This window comes from Pseudopodoces humilis, chromosome 7 (genome assembly GCF_049639895.1).
Source record: "Pseudopodoces humilis isolate 2021_Gansu_Grassland_sample_001 chromosome 7, ASM4963989v1, whole genome shotgun sequence".
Taxonomy (NCBI): Eukaryota; Metazoa; Chordata; class Aves; order Passeriformes; family Paridae; genus Pseudopodoces; species Pseudopodoces humilis.
In genome coordinates this window covers 5,465,993-5,490,364 of record NC_142206.1, presented here as the reverse complement: position 1 = coordinate 5,490,364, position 24,372 = coordinate 5,465,993, and the positions used below count along the sequence as shown (strand labels likewise).

Genomic DNA, 24,372 nt, shown 5'->3' with positions numbered 1-24,372 from the left:
AGTGATCTCCCTGTACACATTTGTTCCTGATGGTATTCTGAAGGTCCAAATGTCATTGCTCACCCTATTGCTCCAACAGAGCGCTTAAGCTTGTTCTTTAAAACTAAAATACGTAAGTAAGCACTTTCCTGGTCTGTATTAACAAAGCTAATAAAAATGCTGAGCCAGATTCCCATTTTCCTTACAGTTTCTCTACAAACACATTTCATGGGATTTGTGACTGAAGACTTGATTTCATTCCCTATTTGTTTCTACAGAACTTATTCACCAAATGGATGAGCTGAATGACGAGCTGCTAAAGAAGATCACAAACAATAAAATTCAGCCTCCCCACAGGAATTTCAAAGTGGAAAAGCCTCAGCAAGTTTTTGTACCCCTCACCTTTGAATCCAGCATTGAAGAAGTCAAAGCCTGGCTGGAGGCCAAGTCGTTCAGCAAAGAGTAAGATTTGCCCTATTGCCTCGAGAAATGCTCGTCCTTCCCTGGAGAAGAGCAGGGGAGGCCGCTGGCACCATCTCACCTGGGACAAGTCACTTGGATTTACACAGAGCCTGTGTTGCAAATTAGTTTTCAACCCTATTCAACCCAGCCTTTATAACCAGGATGTTCAGACCCCAAACTCACTCCCTTTCTCTTTTATAAACATTTTATTGGAGAAAAATAATTAAGGAATTAAACCCACAGCCTGACATGCCACTGGAATCACAGCTGGCACCCTGGCACAGCCCCAGGCCCTGTGATATGGTCCCAGTGCAGCTCCCAGCCTCCCATCTCCCTCCTCCCTCCATTCCTCACCTCTGGCACAAGGCCACGTGCAGCACAACCATCATCTCCCCACTTTGTGTCTCCCCAGGACCGTGGAACACCTGGGCATCCTCACCGGAGCTCAGCTCTTCTCCCTCAACAGAGAGGAGCTGAAGAAGGTGTGTGGTGATGAGGGAAACAGAGTGTACAGCAAGATCACGGTGGAGAAAAACCAGCTGGAGGTAAGTGCTCTTTTGGATAACTCCTGCTGGAATGGGGGGCTGTGGGGGCTGTGGGGGTGAATGGACACCAGCAGTGTCAGACAGTTCATGAAACAGCCATTTTAAGAAATACAGCTGGAAAAAAATGAACAAAACCCAACACAACCAAAACCCACACCAGCAATAAAACACACCTAAAAATTCTGAAGTGTCTTTTAAGCAAAATGGCCCCAAATCCATAAGATCCCCTGTGTCCACTAATTCATCTGCCTTTTACTGATACCAGCTATCCCTCTGCAACTAGCTCTACTCCTGCAGCATTCATTAAATATTGTAATTTAACTACAGCTTGAAGTTCAAATCCAAACTTCCTGTTTTGTTTCCATTCCAGAAAAGCAGAGGAGAGTCAGAGCTCCAAGAAATCATGAAGCACCGCCAGGAAATGATTGATTCTGCTAATTAAAGTCTCTCTGCTTTATTTCAGCTCTTAGCCCTAAGTAGTGCAGAAAAAAAGGGAATGAAAGCAATGATTCCCGGCCCAGGCCGGAGGCAGCAGAGCTCCCCTTGGGGTCCAGCTGCCATCAGAGTGACAATTCCTTGAACACTGTTGGGAAGGGTTGACAATAAGACCATGTCCCACTGGGAAAGGTGTTTTAATTTTGCATGAAGTATTTTTTTTATAACTATATATTTTATACTGAAATTTTCCGTGCATGCAATCAGAGCAGGATTCACACGGGGCTGGATGTAGACAAGGGCTGGATTCAAACAAAGACCCCCAGAGCTTTTCTCCGAGGGCTGTCCCTGCTCCAACCCCCTCGCTGGCAGAGCAGGTGTGGCATGCAGCACAGGAGAGGCCAGCCTCAAGGCCTGGAGCCTGCCCCACGGGAATGAGGCTTTGGAACCCTGCAGTGGTTTGGGTTTAAGGAAAGGACATTAAAGCTCATCCTGTTCCACCCCCCTGCTGTGGGCAGGGATGCCTTCCACAAGCCCAGGTTGTTCCAAATCCTGTCCAGCCTGGCCTTGGACACTTCCAGGGATGGGGAGTCATGACCTCCCTGGGCAACCTAAGGCAGCCCCATTTCCATTTCCTCCTCAGTGCAGGTGTCCCCTGCTGCCCACGAGCCCAGGCCTGGTGACAACTCCCTGTCCTCCTCCTGACCTCCTGTGCCCCCTCATTGGACAAGGCTAGAATGGCAACACACATTCCCAAAGTCTGGCTGCTTCCTTAAATCCCTGGACCAATTAGTGCCGCCTCTGAACAGCTGAAATGAGCTCTCAGTGCCTAGAAACGAGCAGGAGTGACAGACAAAGGGATCTGAATGTGGAAATAGGTGAGTTCCACCTGCCCACCGCTGCTGATGCAGAGGCAGGGGCTCAGGGCAGCTGTGCAGCCCTTCCCTGGGGCACTGATCCTGCACTGGAATGTTGTGGTGTTGCCAAACCCGGCCTCAAACCAGGACACGATAAGCCCTGACCATTTGCTCCCAACCCAGGCACACCACAGCCCTTCCTGGGGGTCACTCATCCCCCACCTTCACGTTTTCACTGCAAAAAGTCAGCTGAAATGATTCTCAAATAGCTGAAATCCCAAAGGATACTGGGAAAGGCACCTTTAACTCCAAATAAATGGGCACAAGAAAAAAAAAATAATCTAACTTAGCACAGGATGTTGCTCTTGACTTCCTGTTTTCCTTCATAAAGTTATGTGCATTTGTATATAACAATCTGTAAATAGGGGTGAGGAAAATCTCTCTCCCTAGAGGCAGAATTAGTGATTACGCTTCCAAAATTTACTCACAGTCTCAAAACTCAAGCAAGCAGCGTAGTTCCTGTCCACAGCAAGTCTGGCACATTGCATTTCTATCTCTATTTAACTGACAGACAACCTGATTGCAAAGCAGTGAGCAAACACAGCTCCAGAGCTGCCCACAGCCCAGTGACAGTTGGGTTTTCTCCCTCAGCATGAGCTGAGTCTTTGCCCAAATTTGTGTCTGTCCTTGCACATTTAATGGAAAAAGCTTTAAAACAGCACAGCACCTGGGGAACTTGTGTCTAAATCTGAGAACACCAGTGCACCTCAGTTCTGGCTTTATTCTTAAGTGTCTCCAATGGATAATCTGCTTTCTTCATTTGAAAGAGAGCACTGCTGGCACCAGCAGAATTAGGGTGCAGGCAGGGGAGGAGGATCCTGGGTTTAGTCACAGCCCTGCTGGGATCTGAGACTGGCACTCACCTTGTCAGGGAGGGATGAAGAGGACAATCCTCTTGAGAAGCCCTGGCTCTGGATTAGGGTGGAGAAAAGAAGCAGGATGGCAAGCACAGGAGGCAAAAAAAGTTTCTAAAATGAAAATAAAAAGAAACATTGAGCTAGGAAACACACCACCTTCTAGTCCTGGGGCATAGAGGAAAGAAAATCACAGGGAATTACATTTATCTGGGATTTCAACAGGAGTGTACACAACGGTTCTGTAAAGCTGGGAGCCACAGGAGCATTTCCTAAAACAGATATCTCAGCAGACCTTATTGCAGAGGTCACTTTTACAAATTTCCATGTGACTGAGCTGTGCATCTGTTCTGTTTATACTGCCTGCAGACACTGCTATAAAGTACTGTACATTGATGTAACTGAGCAAAGGAGACAATGATATAACCATGCACTGTACAAGAGTTATTAAAATAGTTAAGTTATACTTATAAATCCATCTCCGTCTCTTTCACTGGGTTTTCATAATGGTTTGCCACTGAGAGTCTCAGAAACTCAGCAAAATGTCTGAAACCACATGTTTCCTTTTGGGTCTGGGGACTGACATTCAACAGGAAGGATGTTATAGCCTGGATAGCTGTGTTTTAAAAACAGAGGTGAAAATCTCACATGTGATAAGAATTAAGTACCAGAAAAGCTGTGAGCTGAATTCCTTGTCTGGTCTAGTGGAAGGTGTCCCTGTCCGTGGCAGGGGATGGAACTGGATGGTCTTTAAAGTCCCTTCCAACCCAACCTGGGAATCTGTGATTCCATGACTCACAAGAGAGGCTCCCCTATTCCTTGGCAAAGAAACCAGAGACAGTACGAACCTGTTTCCTACACAGTCAGAAATGAAATGGGACTTAAACCTAAAGCTTCTTTGCATTATCCTTTCTTGGGCTGGGCAAAGGATGAAAAGGTACAAAAAGCACATTCTTGCCTATCAGGAAGAGGAACTTCTGTGGCAGCTGTCTCAAGTGGAACAATACAGAGAGGGAACAGCAAAACCCCATGACACAGCCAAGGGACAGATTCTCCGACACTTCCAGCCAAGGGCCGGCCATCTGTCTCAGGTGAACAACCACGCTAACAAGACCACCTCCTCTACAACCTAAATGAAGTTTAGGCAAACCAAGAGCCCAAAACACCGGCCGTGCTGGGTCGGGGGCTCTCTCAGCGGCTGGAGCTGTGGCCGACACGCCGTTTCGAACTTTGGGGCAGAGGAGGGAGCCCAGAGCGCTGAGCTCTGCAGCGGGGCAGCACCGGCGCGGCTCCGAGCCTTCCCTCACGGCCGCCCCGCTCAGGGCCTGCCCGCCGCCATCTTGCGGCACCGGCGGCGCCCGGGCCTCGCGCGGCCATGAGGGACGGGTGGCTTGGGGGTGGGTCGGGCGCCGTGCCGGCCGTGGGGAAGACCCCCGGGGGGTCCTGGGGACCGGAGATGCCGGGGCCGGGGGATGCAGAGACCCCCGGACACGCTCCGCTGGTGACAGCGGCAGCGCCAGGATTGCCAAGGCGACCACCCGCCCTGACCGCCAGGCCCACGAACCAGCCAATCAGAATCTTTCTCTCTCCCGCTGCCCCGCCTCTGCTCCTCCCGGCCGCGTCCGTCTTGTGTCCGCGCTGCTGATTGGCCGCTGCCTCCCAGCCGGGCTGGGATTGGCGGCGGGAGCGCGCGGGCCGCGGGTGCGCGCGCAGGTCGGTCCCCTCCGGGCACGCACTGTCCCTTATAGGCGCGCGAGCCCCCACAGCCGCGGACATGTCGGTGTCCCCCGTGAAGCGGCAGAAGATGGAGTCGGCGCTGGACCAGCTCAAGCACCACACCACGGTGGTGGCCGACACCGGGGACTTCAACGGTGAGAGGCGGCGCGAGGGGATCCTGTCATCGCACCTTCTCCTTAGCCCCCTCTCCCGCCCCCCTTCACGGAGAGTGGGCGCGCCCGGCCGAGGGGGCGCGCGCTGGGGGGAGCGAACCACCCTGCGGGCGCAGGGGGGGCGGAGGAAGGCGCTCGGTGGCGGCGCCTTGGTCCCCATGCCAGGGCAGATCCCGCCCAGGCAGGACGTTTTCCAGACCCTGCCGTGATCTCCCAGTTTGTCCTCCCTCGAGTGTGCCCTGACCACCACGTTCAGCTCTGCGTGCTGGCAGGAAGAAGTGCCAGGCTCTGCTGTGCTAATGAATTCGGGTTTTCTTCCAGTGACCTGTCTAGGTCTGGGACTTATTCGGGTTTTTTCCAAACTCAAGACAAGGCAACCCGGTCCAATGGAGGGTGTCACTGCCCGTGGTAGGGAGTGGAACTGGACGATTTTAAAAGTAGCTTCCAACCCAGTCATTACAGGATTCTGTAAAAATAATGCCAGAGTGGTTTTGTTTCCCTTATCTCCTGAGAATGAGCCAGCACACTCCTTTCTGCGAAAGGGAGGTGGCCTTCGTTAAAAAGCCACTTGTTCCCAAGCTGTCACTGCCTGGTCCAGCATGGACAGGGAGCCTGCTCTGTCCATCAGAGCCAAGAATTCCCTCCCTGGGTGTCTCTGGGCTGTGTAGAGCAGAACTTGAATCCTATCCTATCCTGTCCTTTCCTCACCCAGGCCTGCAGTAATCCCTCCATTGCTTGCCTAATCCTGATGGTGTAACAGTAAGCAATCCTAAATGGCCACTGTCAAATGTCTTAAGAGTACTAAACTTAAGGTGAAGAGAGCAAAGGGGTGGCAACGGCTCAGACACAGGAAAAAAACAAACCTCCAGGATGGCCAAGGTGGTGTTTGTGTGCAGGCAGCAGTAAGGATTGTAGAATATCCCACAGGGATCATCGAGTCCAGCTCCTGGCCCTGCTCAGGACATCCCCAAGTTGTTTTCTGGGCTGCTCTTATCACCTGGGGGTTATTCTTAGAGTCCTAACAAGGCAAGAGCCTTACCTGGCTCACTCCTGACAGGTTAAACACTGGTGGAGGTGAAGGTGGTTGCTGCTGCTGCTGGTTCCCAGTGGTGTTTGTAGGTGTCAGTACAGAACAGAGTTTCACTGATGTGCTGCTCTGCTTTAAGCAGTACCCACTGCTGAAGTTCTGAAGGACCTGTGTGTATGGAGTAGACCTCTCTCCAAGATCCTGATCATTGTCTGGGAGGGATCTATTGAAAAACAAGGCTTATTTTTAGTACAGTTGTTCTCTCTCACTTGAGGTTTCATCGCTGTGCAGAAATGCTGAGGAGAAGGGGCTGGTAACACAGATTTTGGATTTTTTTTTTTTTTAACGTTTTAACTGCATTGTTGAAACTGCTGAGTGGCCTGCAGAGACTCTGCTCTATTTGCCCTGGTGCCAGGCTGTGATTACAGCCAGACAATGTATGCCACAGACTGCTGGAGCAAAACCTGGCATCACACCTGGAACAGGCATAGTCCAGGGCTTAGGATAAGACCAATGGTCAAGTGTCTTCCTGGTAGGACAAGGAAGTGAGAAGAGCAGATACTGAGAAACTGCAACGGTTTAGAAAAGGTTTAAAAGCACTAAGAAAAGGTGCAGGAGCCTCACTGTCCAGGCTCCATCAGTTGGACACAAACAAAAGCCTGAATTTCTGACTGCTTGAAGGGAAGGTCCCCTGTTCTTTATTCCCTTCTGTGATTCCTGGAGCTCAGCTATGCTGGTTGGGATGAAGTTTGGAAATTAGTACTACTTCTCTCCATCCATCACTTCTACAGATTTATACTTTTGGGCAATTTCTGTAGTTTATAAACTTTAAAGTTTGCTATATGTTGTGACTGCAGCCCAGTAGTTCTGTGCTCTGGCACAAACCAGCCTTCAGGCACCGTTTAAACACCACTCGGTGCTAATGTGCTCTGTCATTAACAAGTATTAACATTCTCACCTGGTTGAGCAAAATCCTTGTGATTTCTCAGGCTGGCTGGCTGTTTCAAACAGGCTGGTTTTCTTTCCATAGCCATAGATGAGTACAAGCCCCTGGATGCCACCACAAACCCCTCCCTGATCCTTGCTGCTGCTCAGATGCCGGCATACCAGAAGCTTGTGGATGATGCTGTTGCCTACGGGAAGAAGCTTGGTGGGTAAGTAAAGAGGGGTTTAATCTCAGCAGACCTATATTTAAAGTGCCTTATTTATTCACAAGCAACATACTGGGGTTTCCCCATCATGTAATTGTGGGTTTGTCTCCTGCCCCAAAAGGCCTCAACACTCAAGAGAAAAATTCCTTAACCCCATTCCAGATGTGCTTTTAAGAAGTGCATCCCCATTTCCCAGCTCACATCTGCCCCTCCTTGCTCAGGAAAACAACAGCACTGCAGGGAGGAGTGTCCGAAGGCTAAGCTTGCTGGCAGGACATAAGTGGCTCATTTGAACTCTGGAATTTAATGTTAAATGGGCTGTGAAATTTGATCTTCAAATCCACAGCAAAGTGAAAACTCACCTTTTTTTTTACCCCCATAAATACTTTTGCTCTTTGTGGTTTTCAGGTCTGAAGAGGAGCAGATCAAAAATGCTTCTGACAAACTTTTTGTATTATTTGGAGCTGAAATCCTGAAGAGGATACCTGGCCGTGTGTCCACAGAAGTAGATGCTAGGTTGGTTCTTTTTCCTCTGGTTACCCTGGATATTTGTAACTACAAAAAGTGACCTCGTGTAAGTTGGAGGAAAAAAAAAATCTTTCTCCCCTAGAAGACTAGCAGGACTTATATTATTAATATTTAAGAGTGTGGATTTCCCTTAGTTTGACTAGAACTCTGTAACAAAAACAAGTAGCACTGACCTTGGATTTTCATAATACTCCTGTTGCTGCTCAAGCAAGGGAAACCTCACACTTCCAGTCATATTTTTGCTCACGCTCTTCTATGTGATAATAGCTGTTCAATTTAGTAAGAGATGTGTTTGAACAGTTTTTTCCAAGACTCACACAGGACTTGGTTGTTAACTTGCTCAGTGCCAATTTTTGTTAACACTCAGCTTCTGAATTAATTATAAGAAGCTTCCTTCTTGAAGGGCTGACAGTCTAGGAGGGATCTGAGAACACAAACCTGCTGTTGGCACGTAAATGCTGATAAAACAAGACAATGTTTTTCCATGGGGCCCTGGGGAAGAGAATTTTAAAAGCAAAAGTAAACTAATTTTAAACAGTCCTGCTCTTGCCTCAAAGGTTGTCTTTTGATAAGGAAGGAATGATTCAAAGGGCCAGGCGCCTCATCGACCTCTACAAGGAAGTAGGAGTTGGTAAAGATCGGATTCTCATCAAGCTCTCTTCAACATGGGAAGGAATCCAGGCTGGCAGGTAAGGCTGTGTGTGCCTGGTGTGCTGATTCATGGCATGCTCCTGCCTGTCCACAGGCACTGACATCACATTCTTCACTGAATAAACAGCAGTGCTGAAAGCACGGCATGAGGAAGTCTGTCACGAGCACAGAAGGTGCTCTGCCACAGCTTGCTGTTGAAATAGGGAAAGTTTCTTCATACAAGGGCAAGGCTACAGTTTCCTGCAATACCCCACTAAGCTGGCTGCATTTGGCCAGAGGAACAGCATTAATAAAGCAGAGTTTGACAGCACAAAACATTTGCTGTTAGCTGACAACTTTAAAGCTTACTGAGTGCGCCCCATTCCTAAATTAACTCGAGGAATTCCATAGTTTGAACTTAGCTGCTCATTCCTGAATATGAATTCCGTAGGTGAGCAAAGTGCTGTTCTAAGCCAGCCTGTGTCTGCAGGGTTCTGGAGGCCGAGTATGGGATTCACTGCAACATGACCTTGCTGTTCTCCTTTGCCCAGGCTGTTGCCTGTGCTGAAGCTGGAGTTACTCTGATTTCCCCGTTCGTGGGACGGATCCTGGACTGGTATGTTGCAAATGGAGACAAGAAAACCTATGAGCCTTCAGAGGATCCAGGTGAGCACAGATTTAACACAGCTGCTCATTCAGTTTACTTGTAAAAATACTATTAAGGCAAAATGCCAGTTTTGGGCATGTTCTAAATAATCACTTACAATAAAGTTTCTGGTTTCTACTTGTAGGAGTCAAGAGTGTCACCAAGATCTATAACTACTACAAAAAGTTTGGCTACAAAACCATCGTGATGGGCGCCTCATTTCGCAACACAGGCCAGATCAAAGCGCTCACGGGCTGTGACTATCTCACCATTTCACCCAAGCTCCTGGCAGAGCTCAGCAAAGAGCACATCAAGTTAACTCCCACACTCAGTGTCAAAGAGGGTGAGTCCACTCCTGAGGGTTTATTCAGTCTTCCTTACTTCTGCAATATTGAGTCTGGGGTTCTGGTCAATGCTGTGGTGCTTGCAGCCATCCCGCTTTAGGGATAAAACAAATTTCCTAGAGGAATTATTGTAGCCTCAGAAGGAAAGGCTGTAGCCTCAGTGCAATATCACTGCTACAATTGCTGACACTGAGCACCAACTGGATTGCAATGGTTTGGATATGTAGTGCTTCCATACTATGCACCTCTCCCCATAGCACAGAGAGAGAAGAGGAAAGTTAATCTGCACATGCTCGGGATGAAATTTTACTGAACAGTAGCAAAGATGCCAAACTTGGTTTCATCTTAATCTCTAGACATGCCAAGAGGTGTTTTCCCTCCAGAAATCAGGAACAAATCAGACAAGACCGAGTGATTTGATCTGGTGACACTGTGCCATAATGGTTTGGACTCCTTGTTCCCATTACACTACTTCAAGGTCAGGTTGGATAGGGTTTGGAGAAATCTGGGATAGTGGAAGGTGTCCCTGCCTGTGGCCAGGGAGTGAAACTGAATGGGCTTTTAGGTTCCTCTCCACCCAAATTATTTAAGGATTCTGTGATACTCTCCCTTTTCTGCAGCCTCATTAAAATGCTATTTGACATCTCAGAAAGCAGTTTTGTGCACAGCTGTAGCCATGGGTTGCTGCCCACAGGCTGTTGCTGGCCTGGGAGCCTGCTATCAAGCGAGCTTTTGTTAGTTTTTGCCAAATAATCAAAGCCCTGATTGTTCAGAATATTTGCTTAGAATGTCTCACTGCTGCGGGGTGGTTGCACAATTCCTTAAAATAGGCCTGGAAGTGCTGTGCCATTCAGCAGCAGGTACAAGATAATGACACACACAAACACTGTGTTAAGATAAACTGATTTATTAGGCTACCTTTTTCATTTTCCTCTTTGTTCTCCTCCAGCCAGATCAGGAGCACTTTCAGTCTCACATCCCAGACTGTGCTCCTGCAGCAAGTCATACTCAATTTAAAATTTTTCCAACACTTAGAAATGGTCAGAACTCAAGAGAATTTTAAGAAGTCTGAATTTGGTAAGAATCTGATCGCCTGGTCTGTTTCTTTTTCTACTTCTCCTGCACAGCTCAGGCGTGTGATCTTGAGAAAATCCACCTGGATGAGAAGGCATTCCGCTGGCACCACAACGAAGACCAAATGGCTGTGGAAAAGCTCTCTGATGGGATCAGGAGATTTGCTGCAGATGCAGTTAAGCTGGAGAGGATGTTAAAGGTAGGTATCATGCTGCTCCTGTGTACTGGAGCCAGCCTGGTGTGGCTGAGGATTAAGCAAGTCTGGTCAGGTCTTTGGACAGGTTATGTAGATAGGCCACCTAAATTCAGTGAGCTTGGTAAGCTTCACTGCATGCCAAGAATTCCTGCCAGGTGTGAGCCACACCTGCAGTTTGAGGCTGCAGGACTGGCAGCTCCTCAGGATAACTGTCAACGTGAGAAGTCCCTTAAATCTGATTCTGCGCTGTCATCAGCAGTACAAGACACAAAATCTGCAGGTAGTGAGCTAGAAATAAATCATGTTTGTACTTGGAGGCACTAAGAAAGAGCAGATCTGCTGTCAGTCTTATGTCAGATTGTGGAGAGGCTTTCACACGGGATTCATCAAACTGTGTTTTCTGGGTAAGAAATACTTAGTATACCTGATCTAGGCATTTGGAGACTGGCAACTCCTTGCAGCATTCCCAAACTCTTACCCAGCCATGCTTTGTTTATTCTTTTTCTAGGAACGAATGTTCAGCACTGAAAATGGAAAATAAAAAATGAAAAAATAATAATCAGCATTTCCCTGAGTGCTTCAAGCTGAGGTGGATCACCTGAGGTTCAGTGGATGTACAAATGTCTTACCTGTACAAGTATCATGCTGTGTATGGATAGATTTCTGTATCATGATTTTTTTTTTTTTTATCAATTTGCAAAGGGACAAATGGAATTTCAAATTTTGTGGCACTTTTGTCAATACATGCAAATTAAAACCGACTTGCCTTGTAACGTGGTCAATTCACTGCTGCAGGAGACCCCTGGTAGGACTTTAATTTTCAAATTCCTATTTGAAATTCCTAATGAAGTCTCCAGTCCTAACACATTGAAGAAAAGAGTTTTTAATTTCAGGTTGTTTTAAAGAGCAAACACAGGTTTCACAAGGCCCTCTTGGTACAAAACCCACAACTACTCCTTTGGGACACATATGTCAAAATACACGTGTACATTACTAGTTTATATAGATCCTGTTCTATGAAGAGCAGACAAGAACAAGTGATAGGACAAGAAGGAAATGGCCTAAAGTTGTGCCAGGGAAGGTTTAGATTGGATATGAATTTTCACTGAAAGCTGGCACAGCTGCCCAGGCCAGTGACTGAGTCCCCATCCCCAGAGAGATTTAAAAGGCACGTGGATGTGGCAGTTGGGAACAGGGGTAGTGGTGGCCCTGGCAGTGCTGGGGGAACTTGGCTGGACTTGCTGGTCTCAGGGAATCTCAGGGATTCATTCCATGTTTCTAAGAGATCCCTGCTTATATGTGGAAGCAATTTGCTGTTTCCTGACAAAGTTGCCTGAACCTAAAAAGAGGGAGAAAAGGCAGCAGTGTGGCTCCAGTGCTGATAGACACGTGCTGTGTTCACACCAAGGGAGCCACTGATCCCTCGCCCCAGTGTGACACAGCAGCTCTGCCATCAGCACATCCAGAACAACCTGGGAGCTGCTGTTCCAGCCAAAGGGACAGCCAGCTACAGCCAGACATGAGACAGCTGGTGCTGCACTCCCAGACTACCCTGGGAACAGTGCCAGCCTGCCAGAGGGAGGTGAAGTCCCCAGGGAACTCATCCAGACCTTCTGTCCTACAGCTGTTGGTGAGGGGGGAAAGCAGACCAGGCGGAAGGTGGCTGCCCAAAGGGAGGTGACCTTTTATCCTGTCAAAATCAAGCCAGCACTAAGAGCTTGACCCTACCCCTCCCTACAGCCATAGGACCCTCCACTGCACATCCCTTCTCAATTTCACCTATATTCATCATGCAAAATGAAGTAATTTTTCTTACTAAACTGAGAATTCCAACAGAGATTCCCAGAATGGTTTGGATTGGAAGGGGACTTTGAAGAGCATCTCAGTCCACTGCCCTGCCAGGAGCAGGTTGCTGTGCTCTAAACCACACACTGCACCCACCAGGGCAGGGTAGGGATTGAGGCACACAGAATCTGGGGACTTGGTGATATCAAACTGGCAGGTCAGAGGCTTGGAGCCTCTGGAATAAATGCTCCTTTTTCCCCATGAGGCAAGAACCTTCACATGCATGGAATCTGTCCCCTCACATAGCTGAGACACAACTGGGTCAGAAACACTATGGAGCTCAAACAAAACTGAAGCATTGCAGAAGGTGCTCAAGAGAGAATGAAATACTGCAGTGGAAGGGGATAAAGAGGTAGGAAAAGGTGCCTGAGTAACAGTTAAGCCTTCCACCACTCACTGACAGATGCCTCTCAAGAGTTGAAAGGGCAAGAGGGGAACAAGTTATCTTAAAATGTTCAGTCATGGGGTCCCTTCCCTGCTGTGGTGGCAGCTGATGTTTCCTCCTCAGCACTGGGCTTCTTTCTCTGCAGCACAGATGGATGCTGTGGCGTGCCTGACATCCGTGGCTAAGCCACAAAGTCCACATCCTTTCTGAAACGGTGAAAAATAACCAAGCACCACATAAACCTTCAGCCTGTGCAGCTCTTTAGTCAATCACACAAGGTGTGTTTACTCCTTAACTCCTCCTCAACTTCCCCTCTCTTCAGCAGATGGAGGGATCTCTCCAACGGCCCTGTCTGTGCCTCGCTTACAAACTCCTTTTGGGATTTTCCAGATCTCCATACCTCCTCAGCTTAAGAAATCAGGAGATGTCTCTTGTCTCCCAGAAAGGTCTGTGGCTCTCACAGTCACAAAGACAGGACTCCAGAATTAGGGGCAGATACAACATTTGGAGAAATCCCCAAGTCAATACATAAACTTTAAACCATTGATTTAAAAATGTCAGCACCTTTCCCAACCTTTCCTTGTGGTGGCTGCTCTCTGATTCCAACATCCAGCTCTGTGCAAACACACAAAGCTTGGAGGGGGTTTGGAAAAGGTTTTTCTTCCTCCTCCAGCTGTGCCGTGCATCCCATCACACTCTTAAGGGAGACACGCTGCTGCTCCCAGCACCTCCTCCATTCTTGAAACAGAGCACAGGAAAGCAGAACTGTTGGAAGGACACAATAAGTACATCCATTTATATTCATCCTCCCAACATGGAATTTAATTTAAAATTAGTCCTTAGATTCACTGGTTATGTCTAGCCAATACAGCCATCACAGGCTGGTACGGATGGCATGAAACCCAGACAGTTCCATTTGAAATTTTAAAGTAAATCAGGACCAAAGAGCCACTTCCATCTCTTCTGGCCCTTGTTTGAATGCACACAAGATAAATAAAGCAGCAAGTTCCAATAAAAAGAATGAATTTAGGTTTGTTTTACAAGATTATACTGTGGAAGCTCCAAGAAAAGACTCTTAATTAAATATGTTAATACACAAATGGAATGCTGGTATGACCAACAACCATCAGCTGCAGACAGGGCCAGAGTTCAAACATCTTGTCAGGATCCCCAAAAACATGAAAATTGAGATCACACCCACAGGCAGGTCTGGGGACTCTGTTTTCCAGAGTTAAGCAGTTTCCCAATTGCTGCACCAGCACCTCTCTTCCCAGATTGGGTGTAAACCTGCCAGGAGAGGCTCCCATACCTTAGGGGTGGTGGGCTGTCTTTTCTTTGGTGAAGAAATCCTTTGTGGGGTGCAGGATAGCAGTGCTCCTTTACAGCTGTGAGCCAACATCCAAGAAACTCCTCATCCCTTTGGATTCATCCTGCTTCACGTGCTGCAGAGGCACTCTGATGCTTCTAGCAGGTACCTCCATAGCTGCCTGTAAAAAAATCAGAGGAAAACAGAGGATGTGGTCCCAGCTGTTAAGCCCAGAGAAGATGTAACACTGTGAGTCCCAAAAAAAAAAATCAGTAAGACCCTAGAAAATAAAACCAATCCCCTACCCAAATAAATAAAACAATAAAACCCACCAGCTGGATGTTACCAGAAACAGATTTCCAAGGAAACAAGCCTGGCTGGTAACGTTCCTAGGACCACTGTGCATTCCTGCACAGTGCAATGCTAAAACTATAAAGGTTTGTGTGGGATGAATTTGAAGGTTTTCATTTCTTTGGGAAGCAGTTTCTGCCCTGGAGACAAAAACCCCTCAGTATAAACACCACGTGGATACCTGGAATGGGATTGCTCACAGAGCCTCTCAGCCACAACTAAACTAAAGGTACAGAAGACACAACCTGAGGTATCTAAATTCTTCCCACAGGAAATTTAAAATGCAAGAATTATCCAAAAATCCTTGCTCTTTGTGTAATGCCACTTCACAATCTCAGTTGATGTAAATACCTTTTAGGTGAAAGAAAATAAGAAATAAACTATCAAGTTTTGTAGAACAAAATTAACACAGAAAATAAACAGAATAAAACTTTCCTGAATATAACCAGATGACATTCAACAACTTTGTGTTTTCCACATCCATTTGATCTTCTTTTCCCACAGTTCTTGAACAATTTTTTCCAATCCCTGGCTAAAATTGGTCATACTGTACAAGAGCTTAAAAGCTATCATCACTAATGGCCTCAAGTTGTGCCAGGGGAAGTTTAGGTTGGATATCAGGGGAAGCTTCTTCATGGGAAGGGACAGCAAACACTGGAACAGGTTTCCCAGGACAGTGGTGGAGGCATCACCCTGGGAAGGGTTCAGAAAACACATGGATGTGATACCTGAGGTTGAGTGGTGAACATGGTGCTGCACTTGATCTTAAAAGCTCTTTTCCAACCTAAATTCCATGATTCTATGACTCAGATGGCTCCCAGTTTGTCAGCATGACTTGTGAAGGTGACACAGTCCAGCCCGCCACACCCAGAGCCACCCCACAAAGCTGCACACATCACCCCTCCAGCCACTTGCTGCTCAACCACACCTTTCTCCCCCAGTTTTCCCAAGAGCAACTTCATGGCTGAGGAGATAAAAGTGGATGTGTGATGGGAAAGAGTGAAAATACACACAGCAACTCATCTTTTTTCTGCTCTCATATGGGAGGAAAAAGAAAGCACCATTAAGTCCACAGGCAGCATGCTTTGTCCAGCTGTTTGCTTCCTGACAGAGGCACAAGCAGAGCAATTCCAGCAGGTCCTGGATGCCACAAAATAAGGAAAAATTGTACAACAGGGGACTGATCAAAGCCTGTAGTGGTCTGAATGCTGTTTGCTCACCTGGGAGCAGATGAATGAGCCTGGACAGAACCTCATTTAAGGAATGAAAACAGGACACAGGGTAGACACCAATGTTCTATTTTTACAGGTAAGCAGTGAAAGATGTAGCAATTTTGGCAAAATCCCATGGAAACACAGTCCCTAAGGAAATACAGTCTCCCACTTCACCAACAAGATGTGGCTTTCCTGACTGAAAATATTTCCTGATGGTGTCAACATCTAATCCCCAAGCTGGCTTGTCAGGAATGAAGATTTAAATTATCAAACCTAATTGATAATTTCATTTCTATCAAAGCCAAATTTTCATTTCAAATTCTGGCTTTAATTTCCATCAATGCCAAAGACCTGTAAGCTGGGCTCCAGAATGCAACAGCAGAAGACCCAGCAAACCCACAGCAGTCTGTCTTTTAAAATCACACCGGATTCTTGAGACAGAGCTAAAGAAATGGATTTCCACAGAAAAGACAGGATTTCCCTATTTGATGACTTGTTAGAACCAAAATATTACAATATCCTGGTAAGAAAACAAAAATGCATCCCCATTTCTTTAGGGCACTGAAGAAATGTTCCCCACAATTCCAAGAAGGAAGGAAAATCAATTATCTGAAAGTTAATTTATCTGCTTTCCAATATATTTGGTATGTTTGAGCCTGCAACAATTAAAAAAAAATCTTGGTCTGATTATTGCTTTCCATGCTCAGCTTCAAGCCACATCTGCAGCTCAAGGAGGAAGGAGGAGCCCAGACTCCACCCTACAGCTGGTTCCTCAGATGGGATCCACATCAGCCACCTGCATTTTACAGTGCCCTAGTCCACAAAATTCCAGCAAGAGACAGCAGCAGCGTGCTTCCAGAGACGAGCATTTCCAAGAGAACAAAACCCACAACATAAGCAGCACAAAGGAGAACAAATAAACAATTGTAGGACTGTGTTAAAAAAAACAAAACAGCTGAGCAAACTTTTTAAACACAATTCCAGCAATGTGAACAGGAAGAAAACAAGGGCACACTGTACACCAGTACAATGCCAACCCAGAGCAAGGGCTTCAGCCTCAGCAATTAGTATTCGCAGCACCAACTTTGGGGGTTTTTGAGGACACAGTTCCCCACATCTGTAAACTGAAGGTCTAGAGAAGCAGTGAGAAAATGGAGCAGCAAAAATGTAAGGGGGTGTCCCAGCTGCTTCTGACTGCCTTCATCCATTCCATCCACACAGAACCTGACACTTCCACTTCACGGCCACAGTCACTTCAAAGTCCAGGACAGGGATTCAGAGGGGTGTCTCATCCAGGTCACAGTCATGGAAATCCTCAGCCTGCTGGCTCTTCATCCATCCTCTTTGCAACAGACCTTCTCCTTCATTTCCTGCTGAAGGAAACACACCCAGACACGACAGGATCTATTAATGCACAGCCAGAACAGGACTGGTACCACACATTCACCTGAACAAAAAAAGGGGTTTGTGGTTACTCGTATGTCCCCTTCTATCTGACAAGATAACACTCAAACAAGCCAAGCAATTTCCAAAGAAATTAAATTCATTCATTCCCAGAATCCTAAATCAGAGCTGACTCAAAGCCAGCCTCCCAAAGCTCAAAAAACAAGAGATGTTTCCCTGAATAGAAATGTTTAGTGAAGCCTATTCAGCACTTTACTTTGCCAGTTCCACTACAGCTGTGCATTTCCCCACACATTTTCATCTTCTTCTTTTAAAATAATCAAATGCTCTTTGTCAAATGACACAACTGCCTGGCTGGCTTGATCAAACACAAGTGACACACACTTCAGCAGAAAACCAAGGGAAAAAACCCCTTCTGAGGGACAGTATTCCTGACACCAAATGATGCTCACCACTGGCTGTTCCCAGTTCTTAAGCTCCATCTTGCCTCACCTGACATTGCAAAGAATCAGAAGGTTCTGGACAGCAGGAAGGGTGGAATTCTCATTCTGTCCTGTCACCAGGTGCCTGTCCAGCACCACATGGACAGCATCTGGGCTGCTGGCTGAACACAGGAAGAAGAACACAGGGATTGCATCAGGGTACACAAGTTCAGTGCCAGAATCACACCACTGATAAACCCCACACAAACAACACGTAACTATTTTGGCCAGATAGATCTGTTGGGTGCTGATCTATTACCCCAGCAGAGAGAGGCAATCTCAATCCCCTCATCCTGAAACAATTTCCCTAGGAAACATTTTTCTGAAAGGACAGGACTGGGTCCTTGATTCAATTAACACTAGGTGGGTAAAGCACACATATCAGGAGATTTTCATAATAAAAAACTCAAAGTATGTATTTGAAAGTTACTATTACCTCACAATACAACATTAACTCTTCTTATGCCAGACATGAGCTGATGGTAGCATGGTGATCACCATGCTGCAAAGTTAAATTCTCATTTTCTGGCCAATTACAACACCCCAGAGTGCTCAGATCCCAAAACTGCAACTGCTCAGCACCCCAAACAGAATTTTTAAGTTACCTCACTCCAGACAGACTCCCAGACTGGTTTGGGTTGGAAGAGATCCTAAAGCTTATCCAGTCCCATTCCCCTGCCAGAGAAAGGGACACCTTCCACTATCCCAGGCTGTTCCAAGCCATGTCAAACTGGCCTTGCAAATGGCCAGTGAGGTACTGGTAAATGAGGGAATGGGAATGCCAGATGAGAGATCCCTGCTCAGCTGGACACAACCAGCACACAAACACTCATTTCCCAAAGGAGACACGAAGTGCCCATCCCAGACACCAGGCATGACCCACCACTGAATGTAGCTCCAGAATCCTTCACAAAATCCTCCACAATAATGGACAAACTGGCAAAATTCGGCTGCCTCACCAACTCGTACACAGAGGGCTGAAATAGATCAAAAGGAAATTAGTTTGGCTGGTTTTTTACAGAAAAAGCCAAGCAAAACCAGCACATATTACTGTGAAATTGATATTTCTGTTCCCTCTACTATTCATTCTCAATCAAATGACAAACAGCTTTGATGGATTTTGTGTAAGAAGCAAACTGGAAACTCTTAAGTGAATTAAGTAAAGAGGAAAAAACACCATCAAACAAATTTCTGCAGGTGTGATTAACTTCAGGAAGGCACAGACCTGTCTGTACATGGCACACAAATATTTGGACACAGATGCTGTGCCACCTCCATAATCAGTAATCCATGCTGGAATGAATATGGGAAACAGCTTACAGACAGAAAATTTAAGAGCACTTAAGAGCTTTTATTTGCAAAAGGAAGGAATTTAATTTTATGGTTTCCACAGAAACCACAGCTAAGCTACAACAAGATTTAAAATATTTCATCATGCACTATAACAATCCATATAAAGCCATAAATAATCCTTAACTCAAACAGAAGCACATGACAACACTAATAGCTTCTGTGAGTCACAAAATCTTAATTTCTTAACTTTCCCTGTAAATTTTCTATACTAGAAAGCTGTACTAGGGCAATTTGCATCACTCTGGCACTATAAAATGGGCTGTGAGGTCAGAGCACATAAAATAAAGTATCAGCAGTAACTGGCTACTTTAATTGCAAGCCAGTTTGTAGAAACAGCCTTTTTTCCTAAAACACATTCTAACTTTTTTCCTAAGACTCCCTCTACTTTTTAAAAAGAAACAGCACCTTAAGATATACAACTTATCCCCAGCATTCATCAAACAAACAAATAAAATTTTTTATAAGTCCTCAACAACAAACGGAAAGAGCTGCAGGAGGAATTTCCAGCTTTTTTTTTTTTTTTTTTTTTGCTTCAGTTTAAAATTTACTGAACAATCAGAGGGAAAGCATTCCCCACATGCCACTTAAGTGGGACAAACCCATCATGCACTCAGGGCTGGGCCCCTTGTCAAAGACAACTCTGCACATCTTGCACAAGCCAAGGGTACATCAAACTGATAGTTTATACTTATAGGAAGTTCCTGGGTAAGACCAAAACCACCAGAAATCACACAGCAAAAGTCAGGTAAAAGCTTGACTTACCCCTGTCAGGCTGTATCCCTGGAAAACCCAGGATTTATCCTCATTGGTGGCACAACACAAAGCTGCCACTCCCTGTCCCACAGCACAGATAGGCTCTAGAAAAGAATTAAAGCACATTTGTGAGCATCTCCAAATACTTAAAGCACAGGCGAGTGTGATGAGCCTCATGCTGCCCTCCTGCAGTGAAGTTACACTGCACTGATGATGTTCTTTTAGGTGGTAGCAGCTTTCCTGCACACTGCAGTAGCAATTATTGTCTATAATAAGAATTACTACTATTATTTTATTACTATCACAGTGAGAGGAAGAACAAGAATTGCAGCTTTTAACTCCAAGCTCCACAAATGTGGAGCACACCCCAAGTCTTGATTAACTGCAGCCTTAATGATAATCCTGGGACATTCCACACTTGGCTCTGAGCCTTGAATGCTGCTGATTTGGACAGAGCTGTTTCCCTACCACTGTAAGGCAGCAAATCCTTCTTCTGAGACAAGCTCTGAAAATCTATTGGCATTGCTCTTCAAGATATTTTAAGACTTCTTTTTCCTTTTCAAGGCTCCCTTTTTCCTATTTAAGACACATCAGGACACTTTTTTTTTTTCCTTCCAAGACTCCCTTTTTAAGACATCTTAGGCTACTACTTTTTCTTCTAAGTCTCCCTTTCCTTTTTTTAAAGACCCATTAAAACACTTGTTCCCTCCCCTTGACACCTTTTTCCTTCCCAGTTCTGAATGCTCTTTTGCCATGCAAACACTTTGAAGTCTCTGGAAGGCAGCCATCCTGCAAGAGGCAGCACAGGAGCCCTGTTTCATTTACCCAACGCCCCCCGAGGATGTTCACCTACTGCTCTCAGTGCTGAAGTGCTGCAGAATCTTGGCCAGGTACCCGCTGTTGGCCAGGTCAGTCATGGCCCCGGGGCAGTTTGGGATCAGCAGGGCGTGGTACCGAGCCCCTGGTCGGGAGGAAAGCAGGAACTGATTGTAGGAACAGATTGTAGGACAAAAAGCCTGACCATAAGTCCACTGCACATTTGGAAACAAGAGGACAAACCCACATAAATCAGTTAAAAATGACCTAAAGAAACTAACAGAGCTACACAGATGAGAGACAAAGGTCCTTCTTAGGACAAGAGATGTGCATTTTTAATGAGCTGTGATGACCCAGGCAAAACTTACAATTGTTCTGTCTGCTGGCTCCTACTTCAGCTATTTATTTTTTTTTTAAACAAGTAACAATGTTACTTAAGTGTGCTTATATACAACACAGACATTATATGTATATGTTGCATTTATACTGAAAGAGAATGACGATTCCAAGACAAAGTTGCAAAGCTGTCCCAGGACTTCCCCTTAAATAAAAAGTAAACCAACAACTGCAGCTGCCACGGTTTTCTCTTGAAACACAACTTTCCTGCATTTTCTGTGTTGTTCTTCCCGAAAATCCTGGCCCTAAGCAGGTCCTGTTTCCCTGACAGTGGAGATGACATGGCCTATGGTGACAGTGACACTCTTACCATCAATGGACTCCAGCTTGGCGGGGTTGGCGTAGGATTTCATGCGGAAGTCCTGGATCCAGCGTGTGTTGCCCTCGTTCACATCCACAAAATCAATGGGCTTCCCCTGGGGACAACACACGGTGGTCAGGATCACTGCACAAGCATCCATCACACCTCCTGAAGGATGGCCATGTGGGAGCTTTCAGCTCTCAAAAAGCTGAAGTTTTCCATTTTTCCCACTGAATTAGTGCTAACAGTTTTCCCTCCACTCTTTGTGGGAACAGATACTGGACAGAAAAGTCCAAATCCACGCTATAGAAAGGCTGCGGTCACTTTGGTATTAAAAAAACAGAATTAAACAGGTCCCTTAGTGTCTATGGCAAATAAAACTCCTCTCAATATATTTATAGTACAAGTATCTCCTGACAACTAAGATGTCAATGGTTTCAGGCTGAAATAGCAGTATTTGTCCATTTGCACTCACCCCAGGAGTTGCCACTTGCAGATTAAAGGCAGAGCTGGCCAGAGTAAAGCAGTGAAGGAATGACTGGGCTGAAACACCTGGAAAACAGATTCCAACACCTTAGGGAAACAACAGTGATAGCTTAATGCAGGCTACCCTTTATCCAACAAAGTACACAAGCTTGGGTGTTTGCTCATCTTGAAAGCTCTAGATAATTTCAGAGGATTATTTTGTTATGATTTTAAGACATGAGAAATGTACAGTCTTCATTACAGGTGAGCTGTGGAAGAGAATCCTGGAATGATTTGGGTCAGGAGGCCTCAAAGCCTATCTCGTACTAACTCCTTGCCATGGGCAGGGGCACCTTCCACTATCCCAGGCTGCTCCAAGCCCTGTCTAAAACGGCCTTGAACACTTCCAGGGATGGGGCAGCCACAGCTTCCTCTGGGCAACCATTGCCAGGGCCTCAGCACCCTCACAGGTGCGATTATTTCCCCTAACACCCAATCTGAGCCGACCCTCCTTCCCCTCAAACCACCACAGCCACATGCAGCGGAGCCGCCCAGCACAGCTGCAGACGGCGGCCGCAGCTGCAGCGCGGATGTGCAGGTGTGGAAACCCAGCACAGCTGTGCAGGGAGGGCACGGCCGGGGCTGCACGGCTGGGCTGCGGCGTGACACACACCCGGAACAGGCACAGGGCAAGGCCTGAGGGGAGGGCACACACGGGACACCAGGGACAGCCCCGGGCGGCACCGCCCCGCCCGCCGCGGCACCGGGAAGGGATGGCGAGCGACGGACGCCCACAGAGGCGGGAGCGGCGGCTCCCCGCGAACCGGCGGGGCCCCCCCGAGAGCGTCTCACCCGCGGTGGCGGCGCTGGCGACGATGAGGCAGGAGGGCTTAGCCAGCCGGTCCGACATGGCGGGGCCGGGCCGGGGCCTACGGGGAGCGGCGGCGGCTCGCGGGGCCGCGCGTGCGCAGTGCGGGGAGCGAGTGGGGCGGGGGAACCGCCCGAAATCCTGAGGGAGGCGGAAAAGCGCGGGAAAAGCTGAGGGGGCGCTGCCGCCGCCGGGCCCTTTAAAAGCCCTCGGGTGTCCCGAGAATCCCGGAGTGCCACGTCCCATTGGCAGTGGTCACCGTTCCCTTATTTGCCCACTTTTGTAAACCTCAGTGTTCCATTTCTGGGTTTGCATCTGTCATCCCTGTGTGAATTTAATAGGTTTGTCCCTTGCTGGCTGCTGGTGTGTTAGAGACACAATGCCTTTATAAAAATGAAAGATATAAAATAAAGACAGCAATAATTCTGCTATTGGCTTTATTTGTTTATTTGAAAGGGCTTTATTCCTAGCCTGCTTTCCTAAAGGAAATGTAGCTTACGCCACCTTGTCCATCTCTTCAATTATCTGTCGGTCTCCTTTTCTCTGCAGAACTGTGTTCTGAATCCATAGGCTGGTTAATCTGGATGTTCCTCACTGCTCCAGCCTGGACACCAGAAAATTATTTTTAAAAAAGGAAAAAAAGCCTCTCATTCACTATTCAGTATCGCTGTTGTGTGGGGTACTTTGGGACTTAGCGCCACTCCAGCAGCCTAAGCCTTTATATAACAGAGCATCACATTTATGGTCCTTATTCTCTGCTTGTGACTCCAGTGCTCTTTAAAAAAAACCACAAAGGACAGTGCTGTCCCAACCCCTGCCCCATCAGCTTTTCCCATCCTCCCTACACTGCCCCAGACATGTGCAGTTCCACACACCCTGACTGGGGCCAGTGGGAGGGTCAGGCCCCCATCCATCCCAGCCTCTCAGCTCCAGCATTCCCACTTAGAAAATAAGAATTTATTTAATCTCCTGCTCCTGTCAAGACAAACTAAAATTCGAGTCTCCAGCTGTGCTTCTGCAGCAAAACCCTCAGATGATTACACTTTTGCAGCTGAAGGATGCCCTTTTTTCCTGACCTTGTGGAATTTACAGGATTTTTCTTCCCAGTTCTTAAGAAATTAATTTCTAAAAGCCTGCAGGCTTCTGTCAGGACCCTGATTGGAGCTGGTGTAATACAACATCAACCCTGTGCAGTGACATGTGCTGCCAAAACCCTCCTCCCCTCCAAGAGCCTGGAGAGAATCCGTGCACAGGGACCCCACAGACCTTACCCAGTGCTCAGAGGATGGTTTGTTTGGGAGGTGTTCTCAGGCCATCTTAGAAACAAAACCAGAAAATCAGCAGGAGAAATTTGGCAGGAGAAAAGTCACAGCAAAGAACTGGGGGTGAAGGCTGGAGATTGGCCGGCGGGATAGGGAATCTCTTGGATTGGAAATGTTTCCCCTGCGTCTCTGGGTAAATCAATAATTCAATTTACTGCCTATCTGGGAATAACAATAATCATCCTCTGCCTGCTTTCCCTGGGCAGGCTGGAGTTTATTTGGGGCAGGAACTGCCTTTTCTCACAGTTCTCAGTGGGATCACTAATCACAGAAAACACAGAGTCTTCAGGAAACATACATAGAATCCAGGAATCGTAGAATGGTTTGGGTTGGAAGGGGGCTTAAAGCTCACCTCTTTCCACCCCCTGCCACGGGCAGGGACACCTTCCACTATCCCAGCTTGCTCCAAGCCCCATCCATCTTGGCCTTGGACA

The 24,372-nt window shown here is 46.8% G+C and overlaps 3 protein-coding genes across 6 annotated transcripts; 2 read left to right on the top strand and 1 right to left on the bottom strand.

The window, feature by feature from the left end:
• Positions 1–263: 263 nt before the first annotated feature.
• LOC106628481 (epidermal growth factor receptor kinase substrate 8-like protein 2) lies at positions 264–3,315 on the top strand. Its single transcript, XM_014257864.2, has 3 exons — positions 264–441; positions 854–986; positions 1,357–3,315. The coding sequence occupies exons 1-3, from the start codon at positions 272–274 to the stop codon at positions 1,426–1,428; spliced, it is 375 nt and encodes a 124-aa protein (XP_014113339.2). The 5' UTR covers positions 264–271; the 3' UTR covers positions 1,429–3,315.
• A 1,555-nt stretch (positions 3,316–4,870) lies between these two features.
• Positions 4,871–11,438, top strand: TALDO1 (transaldolase 1). The gene is made up of 8 exons (XM_005529036.2): positions 4,871–5,063; positions 7,139–7,262; positions 7,668–7,775; positions 8,345–8,476; positions 8,908–9,083; positions 9,209–9,406; positions 10,535–10,680; positions 11,186–11,438. The coding sequence occupies exons 1-8, from the start codon at positions 4,967–4,969 to the stop codon at positions 11,216–11,218; spliced, it is 1,014 nt and encodes a 337-aa protein (XP_005529093.1). The 5' UTR covers positions 4,871–4,966; the 3' UTR covers positions 11,219–11,438.
• Positions 11,439–15,862: 4,424 nt separating this feature from the next.
• GATD1 (glutamine amidotransferase class 1 domain containing 1) lies at positions 15,863–22,743 on the bottom strand. 4 transcript variants are annotated; one of them, XM_005529038.3, is made up of 8 exons: positions 22,601–22,743; positions 21,759–21,835; positions 21,293–21,398; positions 20,624–20,731; positions 19,780–19,874; positions 18,548–18,641; positions 17,675–17,786; positions 15,863–17,151 (listed from the first exon to the last, which is right to left on the bottom strand). In XM_005529038.3, exons 1-8 carry the CDS (start codon positions 22,656–22,658, stop codon positions 17,142–17,144), a joined length of 660 nt encoding a protein of 219 aa, XP_005529095.1. In that variant the 5' UTR covers positions 22,659–22,743; the 3' UTR covers positions 15,863–17,141. The 4 variants fall into 4 exon arrangements, with proteins under 4 accessions (XP_005529095.1, XP_005529096.1, XP_087913820.1 ...); XM_005529039.3 differs by having other exon boundaries at positions 15,863–17,148; XM_088057694.1 differs by lacking the exon at positions 22,601–22,743 and adding an exon at positions 22,080–22,397.
• Between the last annotated feature and the right edge of the window lie 1,629 nt (positions 22,744–24,372).